General features: G+C 31.0%; 1 protein-coding gene across 3 annotated transcripts in view; it reads left to right on the top strand.

The window, feature by feature from the left end:
• Window positions 1–19910, top strand: part of C1GalTA (Glycoprotein-N-acetylgalactosamine 3-beta-galactosyltransferase 1) — a 62033-nt gene extending 42123 nt beyond the window's left edge. For 2 of the 3 annotated variants that reach the window (XM_075295270.1, XM_075295269.1), the window contains 4 exons: window positions 15722–15981; window positions 16045–16655; window positions 16717–17001; window positions 19014–19910. In XM_075295270.1, the coding sequence (XP_075151385.1) occupies window positions 15939–15981; window positions 16045–16655; window positions 16717–17001; window positions 19014–19214 (1140 nt within the window). In that variant the 5' untranslated portion in view covers window positions 15722–15938 and the 3' untranslated portion in view covers window positions 19215–19910. Of the gene's footprint in view, window positions 1–2313; window positions 2357–15721; window positions 15982–16044; window positions 16656–16716; window positions 17002–19013 lie in introns of all 3 variants that reach the window. The other variant, XM_075295271.1, reaches the window with a different exon arrangement.
• Window positions 19911–20169: the final 259 nt, after the last annotated feature.

Consider the following 20169-nt stretch of genomic DNA (forward strand, 5'->3'; position numbering starts at 1 on the left):
AAAACCCCCAACATGGTAACACTGACACAACATCCCCATCACTCGCTACCATTTCTCATTATTACATTGCATGCTCTCACTCTCAAAAAATTTCAAGTAGCATCATCTTTACATTAAACATATTCCACTTAGACGAATATCTCTGTACTATGCATTAGTTCATCTGTCCATAATTTACTCTAAAAACAATACAATTAAATGAATATCAGTATAAGAACTATGAAACGTCTAACTTAAAATTAGCAAAAACTTCATAAAATGATAATTACCCATTTTTGACGAAAACGTCTATAAATTTAATTACATGTGAACTAAAAATATTTCATTGAGAAATGTTGTACCAACTATTATTAACTATAGGAATTGCCAGTAAGAAATTGCTATCCGCTTTCAAGTTCAATTTTCGTAAAAAAATATTTTCTCATACAAAAAAAATCTTATGGTAAATTGCACTTATTATTTAGAAAATACTTTACATTTTACAAGTAGTTTTATAGCATGACAAACGAATTTTTAACTACCAGTTAAGAAATTTTTAAAGGAAATTTCCATCGTATTTTGTAGGTCATGAACTAAACGATTGCTACTTAAAATTTGTAAAATTTCCTTTCGAGTAGTTAATTTTCGTTAAAGATACGAAAAATGAACTAAAATTCTGGAAAATTCTTGTAATAAATTATTGTAAAAATCTTCTTAAATTTACGAGACACTTTTTTTTCTGTGCACTGTATGAATGTTACCTGATAATTGAAGATTCCAAAATGAAGTCGAATGAAGGGGTTGTTATTCTTTTTTTATGCACCATCACGAACATTGATAGACTTATTGTTTGTTATTTATGTTCAATAATTGTCACCGTGGTGCAATGGTTAGCATGCCCGCCTTGCATACACAAGGTCGTGGGTTCGATTCCTTCTTCGACCGAACACCAAATAGTTTTTCAGCGGTGGATTTTCCCAACTCTGTAATGCTGGTGACATTTCTGAGGGTTTCAAAGCTTCTTTAAGTCGTTTCACTGCAATGTGGAAAGCCGTTCGGACTCGGCATAATACGATCCTCTCACTACACAGAAAAAAAGTGTCTCGTAAATTTAAGAAGATTTTTACAATAATTTATTACAAGAATTTTCCAGAATTTTAGTTCATTTTTCGCATCTTCAACGAAAATTAACTACTCGGAAGGAAATTTTACAAATTCTAAGTAGCAATCGTTTAGTTCATGGCCTACAAAATACGATGGAAATTTCCTTAAAAAACTGGTAGTTAAAAATTCGTTTATCATGCTATAAAACTACTTGTGAAATGTAAAGTATTTTGTAAATAATAAGTGCAATTTACTATAAGATTTTTTTGTATGAGAAAATATTTTTTTACGAAAAATGAACTTGAAAGTGGATAGCAATTTCTTTCTGACAATTCCTATAGTTAATAATTGTTGGTAAAAAATTACCCAATGAAATATTTTTAGTTCACATGTAATTAAATTTATAGACATTTTCGTCAAAAATGGTAGATAACATTTCTTGAAAATTTTGCAAATTTTAAGTTAAACGTTTCATTGTTCGTAAACTGGTGTGCCTTTACGAATATTATTCTTAGAGTAAATTGTCTGCAGATGCGATGAACTAATGCATAGTACAGAGATCTTTATCGGCATAGTGGAATGTGATTAATGTAAAGATGATGTTACTTGAGTTTTGTTGTGTATACATGAGCGTGGGGTTGTTTTTATTTTTGTTCATTTAGTGGTTTGCGTGTGTGTGTGTTTGTTATTCGCGGATGGTTTATTTGGCTGGATGAGGTGTTGTTTTCAATAAAGGCACATGTGTTTTTGTTGTTGTAGGAATGTTTTGGCTTTGCTTGGTTTTGTTTGGCATGCTTCAGTTGTATAGTTGGCGTTGGCGTGGGCTGTTGCATTTTTTAAGTAGGTATGCAACAAGGGAGTATAAAGGCATGGAATATTTTGGATTTTTGAGACATATATTGGTGTTTGTTTATTAAACCTTTTAAATGAAAGTTATTAATATTTTATCGGTAGTTTAGAAAAAAGTTATTACGAATATTTAGGAAAATATGTTGAAAGTGTATTGAAATTTTTATTATTCTATGTAAAAAATTAATATTCAATTCCAGATGAATTTAGAAAATTTTTGTTATATCTCAGCGTATAGTTTATTCATAAATTGGTAAGTATTTTTTTAATATGACTTTCTTTTAAAAAGAATATTTTTTATGTATATTATTTTTTGTTAATTAATTTTTTGGAAACCAGTTTAATGTTTTTCTTTGTTGTAAAAACAATATTTAATTTCAGAGCAACTCCAGATGGATTCGAACAAATAAAAAATAGAGAATTGGTAAGTTTTCTTTTAAAAATTGGCTTTATTTTAACTAGAATATTTACGTTTTGTGACCTTTTTATCATCAAAATTACAGGTTTTTAATGCCTTATTTTAGTTTTTCTTTAATCAAATTTTTTGGAAACCAATGTAATATTTTTAATGTAAAAACAAATATTTAATTTCAGAATAACCCCTTAAACATTTGGACAAATTTTTAGTACTCCTTTGCCTGTAATTTAATAGTGAATTGGTAAGGATTCTTTAACTTTCTTTTAGCCCTGGACAGTCATCCTTATTTTTTGTACATTAACGTCAGCCTTCGTCATTTTGACTACGGCTCATTTCAAGACGCTAAAATTTTCATCGTGAGCGAAAAAGTGAACCAAACTTGAGTTTATTTTCTTATTCAATTTGGTTTTAAGTAGTATAAAACAAAAATTCATAAAACGGTCGAATTAGTATAACTTAAATTCACCATTTACCAATAGACTAAAATGCATTTTAAATCGAAAATGAAATTACGTGTCGTCATTTTGACGAATGATGACTGTCTAGGGTTATCAAGAATATTTGGTTTTTAATGAGATACGTGAGATACGTTTTCCAAAGAAAAGTTGAATTCTTTACAGCATTTGATAAAATGCCCCAAATATGGTAAGTTACAAGCTAAAATGAATAATTAAAAATTATATTTCATTACATGGTGTTAATTTTTAACAATGTTCATTATTGTTTCCATTTTTTCCAGCAAGATATGTGAAAAAACTACCTACGATGAATAAAAAAAAGGATAAGTCAAAATGTCCAAACAGCGGGTTCAAATGAACTACTCTCTGTTCCACGTGGTCATAATTTTTATTCACAAAAAACATTGTATTAAGAACTTTCATCATAAGTTTTTATAATAAAGTACTTTTGCTTAAAGAAAGTTTAATTTTAATGTATGAAAATTTTCATAATAGTAAAACGGTTTGTTGTTCTTTAATTATTTAATTTCTCTGTACTGTGGAATGATTGATTTAAAAATAGTTTAGTCGTCGACATTTTAAAGAGACTGTTAACCAATTTTTATTATCGGGTTTCCCACAAAATAAGCAAGTAAACCAAAATAATACTGACTTTTTAACTTGGTAGGGGTATATAAATCTTATGGTGTTGTAAAAATGAACTAAACTACAATGTTATAGATGAACTAAAATTTAAGAAAATTATAAACTAGACAAGTTGAAAAAAATCTTAAGGGCTAAATCATGGTCAATATTACTACAGTTTAGTTCATTTTGCAATGGAAAAGGGTTCATTGTTTTTTCAGTGTAACATTTAGAGAGCCACTGTGGTATAATGGTTATCATGCCCTCCTTGCATACATGCCGTCGTGGATTCAACCCCTGTTTCGACCGAACACAAAAAGTTGTTTAACCGTGGGTTATAAAAAGTAGGTCCCTAGTCATTGAGCTAAACATATAATCGGGCAGCACTCAGTGATAAGAGAGAAGTTCACCAACGTGGTATCACAATGGACTGAATAGTCTAAGTGAGCCTGATATATCGGGCTGTCACCTAATCTAAAACCTAAAAACCTATTTTTTGTTATTTATGTTCAATAATTTTGAAAAAAAAAACGAAACATTTTCTCACTAATTTAAAATAACAAAAAATTAATTTTTATTTATTTTATTATTTTTTTAACAATCTCTCCGTATACCATAACAACGTGATTCCAACTAAAAAAAAAACAACCCACGCGCAAACATATCGATTACATCGATAACAGGTATCGTTTACAGGATAAAAGAAATATAGGAAAATTTCCTATATTCTAACAAGTGTGTTTCCTTAAGTTTTGAAAGGATTGAACACTTCTTAGTACGAATGAACTAAAATATTTGTCTATGCCAAATGCTATTCGTATGTATGATAAGCTTTCTATAATAAAGGATGTCAGTGTTATCGTTTTATAAGAAATTTTACTAAATTTGAGGAAACTTGGTTTTAGTTCGGTTTTTGTTTATTTTTACGAATGCTTTGTTATCAGTGAAAAAAAAAATTCTTGTTCAGTAGTAAATTCTTATACCCAACGAAGAAAACAGTATTAGTAAAATTCCATGCCCTATTCTAGTTAATGAACAATTCCTAACTGCTTTCAGTTTAGGATTTTTTACTGAAACAAGTAAATTTTATTATTTCGCACAAAAATTTAACTTAATGGAAATAAAATGGCTAAACTAAATTGATAAACATTTTTTCCTTTAGTTTCGAAGGCACATTTTTCTGGATGAAGCAAATGAAAATTTTAGTACGATTCCCAAAAATAGTAAGAATGGATGGAGAATGAGTATGTTTATTTATTTATTTTATTTATTCATTATTAAGTTACAATTAAAATTGATAACTTAAAACAAGTTTGATGGCTATGACAACTAAGGTCTTAAGCTCGCAAGGTGTATTTATAACAAAAATAGTAAGAATGAACTACTGTACGGTTGAAATGGTCATTATTTGGCGCTAACGATTTTATTCTTTACTTTTAGTAAATTTTTTGTTCTATGAGAGGGTGAATTTCGTGAGTTGTAGTTAAAAAGTACACCAAGGTATTAAATTTCCTGGTTTTAACAACGATTTGTGAAAGTCTCAAAATGTGAAGTACTATTTAGTTCAATTTTCACACAACATAGTTCATTCTTGCTATAAAAAAGGTTTACTTTTTTCTGTGCAATTTATTAAAATGAAATCTTGGCCTATATTTGAAGCTTTTTTTTTAACATTAATTCAATGAATCAATATCTCTGTTAATTTAAAGAAAATTGGCCTTTTTTAATGAGGAACTCAAAGATTACAAAGATTTTTGTAATAAATTTAATTTGAACAAGTAAGAAAAGTCTAAAATCGAGCGGGGCCGACTTTAATATATCCTGCACCACTTTGTAGATCTAGATTTTCGATAGCATCTCAAATCCCTCAAATTTGTTGGGTGATAAAGGTTTATGTTAAGATTTAAATATATGTATATGAGATACATATATTTAAGTCTAACTCGATCTGGCCAAATTTGTGAGATTTCCACAAAATCTATAGACTTAAATCTAAGTTGATTAGCGCCCAGGGTGGAACACAACGTTAGAAAAAATATGGGAAATATTTAAATCTAAATTAATTTTATAGGACACTTTGCATTTATGATTTATCGGTCGATAATATGTATAAGATTTATAGAAAAATTTAAGTCATTTGTTGATTGTATGGTCTGTGCAGAATTTCAAGTAAATCAGAGTGAAATTTTGAACTACGGTGGTCATATGTGCCCAACAAAAAAAAAAAAAACAATGGAAGTTTTTCTAAAGACACAACCTTCCAACAATTTCGTCCCAAAGATCTTCTTTATTTTGACTGCACATGAAGTTCTTTTAATTCAGGTTGTTATAACTCGCTTTTTTAATATTTTTAATGGGTAATTTTAATTTTTTGTTTCAAATAAGTTAAAAACAGAGTAAGAAATAATAAAATGGTACAAAATATTTAAATTTTGTCGAAAAAATGCTGAAACCACTAAAAATAATAAGAAAATTATAAAAACTATTTACTTGACATAATATAACAAAATTGTTTAATTCACATATAAACCTGTGAACTCGGATCACAACTTAAGAAGTGATGTGAATTTAGTGAATTGGTGGATATGATAAGCCCATGTTAAATTCATCGCTTCTGCGCCAATTTTGCACCACTTCCGGATCCAAAAGATCATGTTCACTACATTTTTGGAGACGCTTTTTTGCTGGGTGGTTGGTCCATTTCCCTTAGGGTGCATATCGGCCAAAAGGTATATACGGGAGCTATATCTAAATCTGAACCGATTTCAACCAAATTCTACTCCATGTGCAAAATTTCAAGTAAATCGGAGGGAAACTATCAACTCTGTGGTCATTCGGCCTGCATAGTAAGAAACTTTGGCTTCTCGGGCCATATTTGTTCATATCGGACGAAAGATATATATGGGAGCTATATCTAAATCTGTTTTCTTCTAAAATCAGTAGAGTACTATTCTGACCCAAACAACATGCTAGTGCCAAATTTGAAGTCGATTGGACTAAAACAGCACAGAAAAAATATCTCTAACATTTCTCCAATTAAAATTTTAATTGATTTTTAAAATATATTCAATTAGAAATTTAATTGGTTCAACCAAATTTGTAATTGAAACAAAAATCATTCACAAAAATTAATTGTATCATTTAATTTTTTAATTGTATGGAAGTGTCATTTGTTTAGAGAAACCAAATTCGACGTCGTATCATTTACATCTAAGAACAAAATGTCTTGAATGAAAAACTTAAAAAAAGAAAAACACTGCGTCCTTAATTTATATATACTTTTTGTCTTTGAAGTCTTTGGAAATATCTATCTTTAAAACAAGAAAAATATTTTTGTACGTACGACAAAATATTTCTATGCATATCAATATATGCAAAATTATATTGATATAAATAAAATTTACCTTCATTGTTTATCTATTTCATTGGAAAACTATTCAATTAATTCGGAGAAGATTAGAAAATGTCTTTTTTCCTTACCTCTGTGGCAGTACTTGAAGAAAAGATAATTGAAATTAATGAGTTAGTATCTATAAATTCTAATAAATATTTTACCATTTATATCTATTGGAATTCTAATGGGCGGAGGTAAGAAATGATAACGTTGATGAAATGCCGTCAAAATATTTTTCTGAATGGATAAAAGTAACAACTCATTCGTTTCTTGGAAATTATTTTTAGGGTTGAACAGACATAATGACCTTGAACCAGTCATATATTTTGTCCACTATTGGTACAAAAATATAAATGCGAGTTAGCTTTTCAAATTTTAAACTATATTCATAGGACTGCTTACATTAATACCCAGCAAAAAAAAATTGGAAATTGTTCCTAAGGCACAACTTTAAAAGTAGAAATGCGCTCCGAAAGATGTACTTTATTTTAACTACGCAGGAAGTTCTATAAACTCACTTTTTTAAAACTCGCTTTTTTCATATTTTTAAGGGATAATTTTAACTTTTTTTGTTTCAAATACGTTAAAAACAGAGTAAGAATTAATGAAAAGCTACAATTTATTAAAATTTTATCGAAAAAGATGATAATTCTATTCTAGGAAGATTGCGAATTTTTGAAAATATATGAGGCCAAACGTTTCAGACAAGCCATATAGAATGCATTAGAAATCATAAAAACTTATAAAAATTTTTTATTTACCAAAATATCACATTTTTTTTAATTCACAAACACTGAATTCGGATCACACCTTAATAAGTGATGCAAAATCAATGCAACGGTTTTTAAAATGGTGGACCTACGTCCTATGACAAGCCCATGTTAAATTCATCGCTCCTGCACCAAGTTTGCACCACTTCCGGATCCAAAAAGAACATTCTCAGTATTTTTTTGGCGACGCTTTTTCGAGATTGCGATGAAAAAATCTTTGGAGTTTCAAAAAGAAATTTTTGCATTTCGGATAACTTGTGTATAAAAAGTGTCCTTATGTAGTAATAATTCTACAAATATCTGATTGATCTTTGAAATATTTTTTTTAAATGGAATCCCTTCAAATTACCACCAAAGTTTCCTCTCTGCACTGAAAAAAATATTGCCGTGAGTTCAAAGATTTCATGTCTTTAAAATACGAATGCAAATTTTGCTTAGCATAGAAGACGCATTTCTCTAATATAAAGTTTATTTCCTTGTCCAAAAGTCGATAAACTTTTCAATGAAATCTTATTGTCCCTATAATTGTGTACTTGCTTCTAGGAAGCAAATTTTAATTTTTTGTTTTTTCATCTTTTTTTCTTCATATGCTATCAAAGTCCAAATTAAGACTCGACTTCCAGTAAAAATTATGCTATGTTTCAAGTAAAAAACGTCTTTAAAAAAAGTGTTGAAAAACGGGTCCTATATTGGAACGATTTTTTGCTTTGTAGTCAAGATGCAAAAAGACAACAAATTTAAAGACAATTTCATTAAATTTAAAGAATTTTTCTGAATTATTAAAGTCAAGTTGACCTTAGCCCAAACATTTTTTCTTTCATATTATGATATCCATTTTTAAGTCAAATCAATTAATTATAAGCACTTCATTGAAAAGTTGTTCGATTTAGAGAAATGCGTCTTCTATGCTAAGCAAAATTTGCATTCGTATTTTAAAGGCATGAAATTTTTGACCTCACGACAATATTTATTTCAGTGTACAATCAAATTACTTGGGTTGCGGTAACACTTGCCAATGGCAAGGTGTCTTAAAAGTTCTTAACACCGTCTTCTCAATTGTAAGTTAGTCCATACGGGGTATATATTAAACAAAAAAAGGACGTATGTAATTCAGTTTGACAAAATTTTCTATAGAAATAAAAATTTGGCAAAATTTTCTATAGAACTAAAATTTTGACAAAATTTTCTATAGAAATAAAATTTTGACAAAATTTTCTATAGCAATAAAATTTTGACAAAACTTTCTATAGAAATAAAATTTTGACAAAATTTTCTGTAGAAATAAAATCTTGACAAAATTTTGTGTAGTAATAATCTATAGAAATACAATTTTGGTAGATTATTTTTTGGGATCGGCTATATTTATAACTATAGACCGATGTGGACCAATTAGGCCATGATTGTTAGCGGCTATATACTAGCGCAATGTACCAAATTTCACCACGTACCAAATTTCAACCGAATCGGATGAATTTTGCTCCTCCAAGAGCTCTGGGGGTCAAATCTTGGGATCGGTTTAAATGGGGGTTATATATAATTAAGACCGGTATGGACCAATTTGGCATGGTTGTTAGAGACCATATACTAACATGACGTACCCAATTTCAACCGGATCGGGTGAACTTTGCTCTTCCAAGGGGCTCCGGAGGTCAAATCAGGGGATCGTTTTAAATGGGGGCTACATATAATTATGGACCGATATGGACCAATTCCTGCATGGTTGTTAGAGACCATATACTCACCAATTCCTGCATGGTTGTTAGAGACCATATACTCACACCACGTACCAAATTTCAACCGAATCGGATGAATTTTGCTCATCCATGAGGCTCCGGAGGTCAAATCGGTTCATATGGGGGTTATATATAATTATGGACCGATGTGGACCAATTTATGGGGTCTTAGAGCAATATTGTCATTCCGTATGTGTTACAAACGGAATGACAAAGTTAATATACCTCCATCCCATGGTGGAGGCTATAAAAAGTTATCGCGCGATGTGGAGGACAATATAGTTTCCTTAACTAATAATGGGTCTTCATTGCGGAAAATAGCCAAGAAACTAAATATTGGTCAGTCTGTGGTCATTCGCGTCCAAAAAAGACGAAATCCTACTCCCAAAGAGCAAACCAGAGGCCGACGAAAACTGTTGACCGAAGCAGAACAAGTCCGTAACGCCCAAAAATACTACTGAGTTAGTGAATGGACAGCAAGACGAGCGCTCCACAACATTATGTTTCAGCTGTAAAAAAATAAGCCTGCATTATCCGAAAAGATTCAAAAGGCGCCAGATGACTGGAAACGTGTTATATGGTCAGATGAATCAAAATTTAACCGTTTCCAATTGGACGGTAACAATATTGCTGGCGTCGTCCTCATTAGCGTAGCTAGACAATTTTCCTAGGGGGGGGGGGGGCTATAGCCCCCCTAGCTAAAACGTTATAGACTGATCTTATAGGTTCAACTAATGTTTTATTTCATAAAATTGAATAAAAAAATAGACATCAAAATAGTTCGACAATCAATTTATAATAAATCAACTAAAAGTAACCTACGGGAAATTGGTGCAAACTGCCACTGACGGACCTATCACAGAACTGGTACCTGTGCTCCAGTTAGTTGCAATTTTCACATTTAGTGAAATAAAATGATCAGAATAACCTTTTGTTCGACATATTTCAAGTTTTTTTTTTCATTTCGGGTTCGATTAGGAGCCCAAATTGAACGAGATTTCTAAGAGTTTGTCCGAGACTAGTTCCTGAGGACCTGTTTATGGGTTGCTCCTGCTAAATTGTCCCAGGACGTGTCCTTTGGGGTGAGTCCAAGACGCGTCCTAAAATGTAAGTTTACTCCGTCAATGACAAACCCATGTTAAAGTGGACGGTCCCTTCCATACGTTTTGATCAGAACTGGGACCGGTCCATACACACCAGGGACTAGTCCTGTACCAGATCTGTGGTTGATCCATTTCCCGTAGGGTAGTTCCACACCTTTCCCAGCAAAAAATTGGGAGTTGTTCTAAAGGCACAACTATTTTAACTACACAGGAAGTTTTTTTACTTCATTTTTTTTTATATTTTAATGCGTAATTTTTTGTTTTCTTTTTTTAAATAGTTTAAAAAAGAGTAAGAATAAATAAAATGGCACAAATTATTCAAATTTTGCCACAAAAATGCTAAAAATCGATAATATTTGAAAAAACGTTTCAAACAAGCTTTAGAATGCATTAAAAATAATAAAAAGGTATAAAAATTATTTATTTGGGTAAATATCACAACATTTTTAATTCACATTCAAAACACTGAATTCGGATCACACCTTAAGAAGTGATGCAAATTCATTGCAACGGTTGTTGAAACGGTGGACATTCGTTCTATGACAAGTTCATATTACATTCATCGCTTCTCCGCCAATTTCGTACCACTTCCAGACCCAAAAAGAACATTTTCACTTCTTTTTTGGCGACGCTTTTTTGCAGCATTATTAAGATATTAATTTATGAAATAATAAGTTCAACCACAGCTTTATTTCACAAATATCAGACTTATACCACAACCCAAGTAATTCGATTGTGCATGAAAGTCTTTAGTGGAACTTTGTGCGTTGTACGAGTATATACTTGTTTAATTTTTATAAAAATGTAAAATCGTAAATAGGTTTTCAAATTCTGGGGGGGGGCTAAAATTTTTCTGGGCCCTAAGCCCCCTCCCCAGAGGCCTTCCTACGCTTATGGTCGTCCTGGTGATACCATTCAACGCCCCCATGTTAAACAAACTGTGAAGCATGGTGGTGGAGGCATCATGGTTTGGGGCTGCTTCACTTGGTGGGACATTGGGTCATTGCAGAAAATTGATGGTATAATGAAGAAGGAAGACTACCTCGCCATTTGGCAGACTCATCTTCCCTAGTTTGTTGACAAGAGTGCCTATCCTGAAGATGAAGTCGTATTTCAACAGGATGGTGATCCGAAGCATAGTGCAAAAATAGTGAAAACATGGCTTAGTGAGCAAAAATTTCAAGTGATGAATTGGCCAGCGCAAAGACCCGATCTCAACCCGATTGAGAATTTATGGTCAATCGTGGGAAGACGGCTGGGATTGTACAAATCAGTACCATCAAAATTAGAACACCTGTGGGAACGAGTACAGCTTGAGTGACAGAATATACATACACTCAAAAAAAGTGAACTCTCTATTCCACTAAAGCCAATTTAACTTTATTTTAGTTCATGGAATTATTATGTTTGGAGAAAGTTTTCTTTACTCTAACAATTTTTTGCGTACGTTAGTTAAATTAACTTAAATATGGGGAAAAATTATACACAAATTAAGCATAAATATTTACTAAATTCGTATTTCTCACAAAATAGTTCATTATTTCCTTAAATTTGTAAATTTACTAAAAATGCGTCCATCATGAACTTCGTATGTCACTAAAGACATTCTTGCAATTTTGAACTCCAATTTTTTCCTTCAAATTACAAATTCAATTCAATTTTCAATTTTTGAATTCGTCTTTATTAGTCTTCATTTCTCATTATAATTACAATGTTTGGATGAGATTTTATCTTTTAGATATTGCTACAAATAAGATTATTCATCAGAGATATTAACAATATGTTTCAATCTACATTTATCTAAATATTTTTAAAGGGAAAATTAGGATAAAACCTTTATATACATTATCATAATCGGTTCAAATATTTTGGAATATGTATGACTATACAGGGATATTGCGGGAATAGGCACGATAAACATACGACTTCCAATTTGATAATTCTAATGATTGAAGTATTAATAAAAGTCTTATTCGCAGCAAGACCTTATCAGCGGATAAGGAGAATATTTTGCTTTGTTCATGTAATTAGAATTAAGCATGGCAAGAAATTCTTCCAATTTCATGTATCCTGTTTCGTTGTGGAGTATAGATGTAGAGTATCTCCAATGCTTATTATTTATCATCTTTAGGCATTTGTTTTGAAGAACTTGCAACTTTTTCAAGTGCGATTTTGCTGCTATGCACCAAATTGGACACGCGTATGCAATAGAAGGTCTAATTACACTTTTGAATAGCAGATTTTTATTTTCGTGATTGAGATACGAGTTTCTGTGAAGTAGTGACCATAAAGCAGTGATAGTTTTGAGCACCTTTTGGCGGATATCATCAATGTGTTTGCCAAATGTGAGTTTTTTATCAAGTGTGACGCCTAGATATTTTACACTACCAGATATAGTAATTCTCTCATTACCAAAGTTTAGACAACGTCTGGGCAGACGTTTGGGAGATTTATTAAAAGGGAATATAATTGCCTGGGTTTTGGCTGGATTGATTTTTATTTTCCATTTAGTAAGGTATTTGCTGCAAGCTGTTAATCCTTTTTCCATCTTTTTTAGTAAGGCTTTCGTAAGCTTGCTGGAGGTGATTAAAGCCGTATCGTCCGCATAGTAAGCCGTTTTAATATAAGATGGTGTTTTAAAATCAGATGTGAAAATGGAAAATAATAATGGAGACAGTACAGATCCTTGGGGAAGTCCAGTGTTAAGTAGTTTTGGAGACGAATTGGCTGAATTGACTGACACAATGAATGATCGTGCCTCCAGAAAGTTTAAAACAACTTTGCATAGATATTTGGGAACATTGTTAACTAGCAATTTATATACTAGTCCATTATGCCAAATAGTGTCAAACGCTTTCTCAATGTCCAAAAGCACAAGACCTGTAGATCGTTTGGCACTTTTATTGCGTTTAATTAAATTAATTATTCGGTGAACTTGGTTGACAGCGCTGTGCTCTTTTCTGAAACCAAACTGAACGTCAGAAATCAAAGCATTTTCGGCAGAAAAATCATAAAGTCTAGTATGAATCACTTTCTCGTAGATTTTAGACAAGTTGCTTAAAAGGCTAATAGGTCTATAACTTGAGGGGTCCGTTTTGGGTTTATTGGGTTTGTGAATGGCGATTACCTTAGCAACCTTAAAGCTTTCAGGGAAATAATTCAGCCGAAGACAACTGTTTATTATATTTACAATAACTTTAAGAGCCTTTTCAGGTAGATTTTTAATCAACACATTGGAAATACCATCGAATCCGGGGGATTTTGAGGACTTTAGTGTAGAAATAATTCCGCGAATTTCAGCTAAGGAAGTTGGTATGATGGAATCTATATCCGGGTTTTCATTTTTGACCTTTTTCTTCAAATTACAAAATTTTCTTTAACAAGTGAAAAAAATTAATTATGCATAATAAATTTTCTTGAATTTGTCGAAAAATATTTACTTATTTTTGTGATATCGGCGTGGTGCCAGCGTTTGTAATACTGTTTAGTTAAAATTTTCTACAAATATTCAAAATTTTCTAAAATTAACACAAAGTTTTCTTCCTGGTGGGTTCACTGTTTTTGCAGTGTACCAGATAATATTATGCAGGAATTGGTTGAAAGTATGCCAAAACGTATAAATATGGTATTAAAAATAAAGAGTTATGAACCAAGTAATAGAAAATGTTCCAATTGACACCGGTATGGAAAAGTGCAAAATTGAGTACATGCGAGTATTTTTTGTAATGTTTATTTATCTCTCTGAATTCTTTATTTTTTGTTTTGAGGTTTTGTTGTTGTTTTATTTAGAATTGAAAAAGGAATAAAGGAAAAATAAAATTATTTTGAGTTTCTTTATTAATGTTTGTTTAGAAATTTTTTTCTTTAGAAATAAAAAAAAAATAATTATGTACTCATTTCTGCACGACTCTGTATGTTGCTTTAAATCTAGGATCAATAAAATTAAAATTAAGATAAAGATTCCACTTATCCAATTTTCTTTCTCTTTTTTGCGGTGTATTCATAAAGCTATTCACGTAGAAACAAATGACACTTTAAAAATCCAAATTATAACGGATACATCAACGTACAAAATGTTTTCTTAATTCCAAAAAAACATTAAACCAAAGATGCTAAATCCTCAAAATAAGTCTTAGCCTATATTTGAAGCGCTTTTATTTTAATTTTAAAGATTCAATATTTCGTTTAATTTATGGACGATTTCTTTAGATTTTTTTTCAAAATTTTAATTATTTGTATCATTTTATTAATTTTTATTCTGTTTTTAACACATTTCGAACAAATTTCCAAACTTTTGGTACAACTTCCAAATGTTTTTGCTGGGCAGTGATTCCAAAAAGATAATAGCTAAAAAAATCACGCTTAACAAATTCATTTTAAATTTTAATTGAAATCATTCTTACCCGCAAAAATAATTCTTTCCTCCCAAACGAAATTTTAAACAAACAAATATCGTTTCTTGGAACAAAAATTATTTTGTTATTGCAAACATTTTATAACAAATATTTTTTTTGTGATTAAAGTTTGAAATTTTCGAGGGATTTCAAAAAACAATATAAAAGAAAAATGTTTTCGGTACACTGTTAGAAAAATATGTTTTTCATATGTTCCGATATAAACAAAATGTGTTTCGGGCACAATTTGTAAACACAATATATTTAAGTGCAAACATGTAATGTTCCTAAACTGACACATGGACATGTGTTTTGTTTATCATTTTGGCATTATGGGCACAATTTTTTCTTGATTCGTTAAAAGAAATCGGAACGAGGAGCTTGTCAAAATATTCAGGCAAAGGAAATTAAAAAAAACGGTGGAAAATATACAAAAGTTACAAAGGCATCTTCATAAAAATAACAAAAGGGCACTATACTCTTTTTAGAGTTGGGACAGTAAAATGAAAAAAGAAGGAAATAGTGAAAAATTAAACAGTAAAATGTATAAAAACAAAGTTTAGTTGAGAAAATTTCTTTGAAAGCAAATAAAACATTTTAAAGGCAATCGTTGAATCTCTTATTATAAATTCGTGTTTATTTGCTCTAAAAGAAAGGAGAATTTCTTTTGTCTAAAATTTAGTTCCGGAGGAAAGTTTTTCTTTTTCTTTGGGTGTACGTTCTCCATCTGGCTCTTATCACACGCGTTTGTTCTCTCTCCCCATGACCAACATTTCTAAGTATGTTAAGGTTTAAACGACATTGCGTATTGCATTTAAACAAATTTTCAAATATAATATTAAAGTATATTAATGGGAAACTAACTAATTTTACATATTAAATTCTTTTCTTGCAGAACATGTGAAGTCGCGAAAACGCGACCATCAGTAATCAAATACCAAAGATATATATAATTACTAATAATAAGTATAACCACTTGTGATATATATCGATATCATCGATGACTCCAAACTAAGAACTAAGACAACACAATAATAATTTAAGTATTAGGTTAATTCACAACCTATTAAAGTTCTCAATTCCAAGGAAAGCAACTAATAAAACTCTCACAAATGACGGCCAACGGTTTATTGGGCAGAACAATAGTACATGAAGGTAAGTAATTTCCATATATTTCATTTTTATTTAAAGACCCATATTCCTTTCTCCCTGTCATAGGATCTCGTTCCAATCGTAGGTCGTTGGTATCCCTTATTGTAGGACTGGTAGTGGGGTTTTGCCTTGCTGAACTGTTTGTCCTATCTACACCAGAGAAACCAGAATGGATGTTATATGCAGGCCATCAGCACGGTGATATTAATGATGATCCTCATGATAGTCATGGCTTAATGGATGTTGCCGGTCCAGAAATGGATGTGGGTAGCCATCAACATGCCCACGAAAATAGTACGGTGGCCCAAAAACTATACAATGAAGTTCGAGTTCTATGCTGGATAATGACCAATCCGAAAAATCACCAAACGAAAGCAAGGCATGTTAAGCGGACATGGGGCAAACGTTGCAATAAACTATTGTTCATGTCCTCGGCCGAAGACAAGGACCTCGGTACGGTAGCTTTAAATGTGGAAGAAGGTCGCAATAATTTGTGGGCAAAAACCAAAGAGGCCTATAAATACATCTATGAGAATCATTTGGATGATGCCGATTGGTTTTTCAAGGCAGACGACGACACATATACGATAGTTGAAAACCTAAGATTTCTACTCTATCCATATAGTCCAGAGACTGCAATATATTTTGGTTGTCGTTTTAAACCGTTTGTTAAACAGGTACGTATGATAATAACAATTGACCCAATAAAATAAAAGAAAAAACATTGTTTACTTTTAGGGATATATGTCTGGTGGTGCTGGTTATGTGTTGAGCAGAGAAGCCGTGAAACGATTTGTCGAAAAAGCTTTGCCTAATACAAAGGTTTGCAATCCCAAGAACAGTGGTGCTGAAGATGTGGAAATGGGCAAATGTTTGGAGAAAGTTCATGTAATCGCTGGCGATTCTAGAGATGCACAAGCACGTGGCAGATTCTTTCCATTTGTTCCCGAGCATCATTTAATACCCAACCATACAGACAAAAAATTTTGGTATTGGAAATACATTTATTACAAAACAGATGAGGTAAATATGCTTGATATTTGGATGCATTTCCAGTGTCCTAAACGGATGCATCTGGCTAGTACTGCAACTTAACCTGTGAAGGAGGAGGAATTAACGATATGTGAATGTTAGCTTAAACACTGCCGGAAATATCACCCCGGCAAGAACTTAGTTTGGCCTTCTTGTAGATCAAATGCTAGAGTAACTTAACGTGGCACTGTTTGGGTTGGTTATAACCCCTTAGTTGTATATTTCCTTTGATTCACGATCAAGGATGAGACAAAAGAGTATAATTCATTCAAATCTCAGGGTTTCAAGGTCAACTCTGAAGTCCTACAATCCCAAGCATTGGAACATTTTGTACTTCTTTAAGAAGTTGAGAATTTATATTTGCTTCTTTTTCTAGAGAATTATGAAAACACTTTTTTTCATTACTTAAAATTGGTAGCTCAGCTGAGTAATCTGATTTAATTATTTTAGAAATATTTTCCTTGCATACTTTTAGGAGGTACGTGTCACCGCTTGAAAACACATTATTTGAGAAGGGAAAGGATGTCCAAGAAAGTAGAGTTGCCATTTTCGAATTTCGAAAATTTGAAAGTTGTGCTGAAGTGTGCTAGGTTTGTTCCGATTTGTGCTGCAATTTGTCTTTTTAAATTTTATCAAATAGCCGAGATATTTGGAAAAAACTAATAGTAAAAATCCTAAAAAAGCTGCAAATTTAACCAGTTTTGATTATTTTTTCGGGATCCCGAAAAATCCCGGAATTCCCGATGCCGAATGACAGCCCTAGTGCTCACATATATTTTTCGTATTTTTAACCCTAGGCAGTCATCCTTCGTCAAAATGACGACGCTTAATTTCATTTTTGATTTAAAATGCATTTTAGCCCATTGAGAAATTATAAATTTATGTTATACTAATTCAACCCTTTTACGAATTTCTGTTTTATATTAATTAAAAACAAATTGAATAAGAAAATAAACTCAATTTTAGTTCTCATTTGTATTACGTACGTTATGTAAATTAAAGCATCTTGAAATAAGCCGTAGTCAAAATTACGAAGGATGACGTTAGTGTACAAAAAAATAAGGATGACTTTCCAGGGTTAAAGAGATTATTCTAAATTGTTTTAAAATTTTGGAAAAATAGATTTATAAATTTTTGCAAAGAGATTTAAGAAAAAAAAAACTAAAGATAAAGTAAAGAAAAATTAAATATGAAATTTAGTGACACAAAATTATCAAAGCTTGAAACAGAGGCACAACGGTAACACTGCTGCTAAAATGCCACGAATAGGTCTCATTACGGTTAATATATAGTAGGTTGGCAAACATCGACCAAGAATTTTTCTAGGTCAGCATGAATTTATTATAGCATCAGCTCTACACGATATTGGTCACTATTTTTTTCCAATATTTTTGAAATTTGGTACAATTTGAACCTAAAAAGTACACTTTTTCATTCTTGTTGGTACAATTTAAAAAATTGACTTTTCATGCCTGATCTGGGATATGTCTCAAAATATTGGGCACGGCATTACTGTCGTTGGCGCTGCTTTCTGATTCATGTAAAGGTATAAGGCAATAGATGTAATACGACATTAAGATATTAACTGCATGTTATACCAAATACGCCAGAGTAAGTCGTAGGCGCCATTCAATGGAGATTTAGTTTTTGAATTTATGTATTGAGTACCATTAGAACAATAAGAATACAATAGCCGAAATAATATCTTGTAATTTATTTCTGATATGTACATGCATTTAAGTTAAACGTTTAAGGATGTAGTTTTTGAAATTCTGATACTGAATTATACCTGAGAAATTGGGAAGATTACGTGATCACTCTAGGTTTTGCAACACCATCTATGAGTATTGTCGAGGAAACCAGTGCATGTCCTACGATCATTAAAAAATAAATAGTCTATGAAGTATAATTATATAATTATATAATTTTCTTATAAATAAATCTCAAATATTAGTCTAATATGTATACTATTTATATGTATGTCTTTTTCGTATTCTTTGCAGGGTCTTGATTGCTGCTCTGATCATGCTGTATCCTTCCATTATGTTACTCCTAACCAAATGTATGTTCTAGACTATTTAATTTATCATCTGAGACCTTATGGCATAATCAATGCACCTGAAATGCTACCAGAGAAACTGAAACCTGGTCAAACGGAGCCACCACCAGTAGCTCCATCGGAGAGTGTGGACGAGAAATCATAAGCAACTTAATACGAATAATCGACCTAATTTGTAAAAATAAAAATCCAACTATAAGTAAACCGAAATCAAAAAAAGTCACCAATTGTAAATAACAATTCGTTAATGTATGTTAAGCCTACCCCCTACATCATTGATAAATTCGTAAATTATTTGCCATATGATAATTTTATTTTAATTTGAATCATTGTATAAAATATATGCTAAAAAAATATATTTCATATTTAATTCTAAGGTATTCTAAGTGCTTAGATCTGTATTCCTTCCGATTATTATTTTGCCATTTAAGCATACATAATTTTTATGTTATGTATATGTTATATTATTGATTTTTAATTCTTGGAATTTATTGTAATTTCAAACAAAAAAAAACATATGTACAATTATTCATAATAAATCAAATCCAAACAGTTTAGAGTTTAAGAATTTGATTGATCGAATTCAAATCGTATTACAGCACAAATTATCTCACACAATATTGTTTTTTTAGTATGAATATAAGCTTTATTGTTTTTAATTTACAATTTAACAAAAGTTCTCGCATTTATATTTTAATTTACAATATATGTAAGTAAAAAAGTTAAAGAAATGTTGCTACAAATGGAAAATATTAATGAATATTATAAAAACTCTCCCAAAAAAATTAAAGAAAAAAAGCTCATAAAAATACATAAACAGTAAAATTCTTTTTTAATTGAATGTGTTAAGCGTTTTATTGGAATTCTTTATTGTAAGTACAATTACTTGGATGGACTTCTCTTAAAGATTTTGGTATTAATACTGAGCCAAAAATGCTGCTTATTTAAAATAAAGATTTTTTTTAGAAATTTTAAATCTAGGCTATACAAAATTACAATTAGAATACACGCCACATTAATCGAAATTTCATTGTCTTTTTGCGGCATAGTAAAACAGTTGTTCATGTAAAAATAAGTGTCAGTTCAAAAATCCAAATAAC

The sequence above is a fragment of the Haematobia irritans genome, chromosome 2, assembly GCF_050003625.1.
Source record: "Haematobia irritans isolate KBUSLIRL chromosome 2, ASM5000362v1, whole genome shotgun sequence".
Lineage (NCBI taxonomy): Eukaryota > Metazoa > Arthropoda > Insecta > Diptera > Muscidae > Haematobia > Haematobia irritans.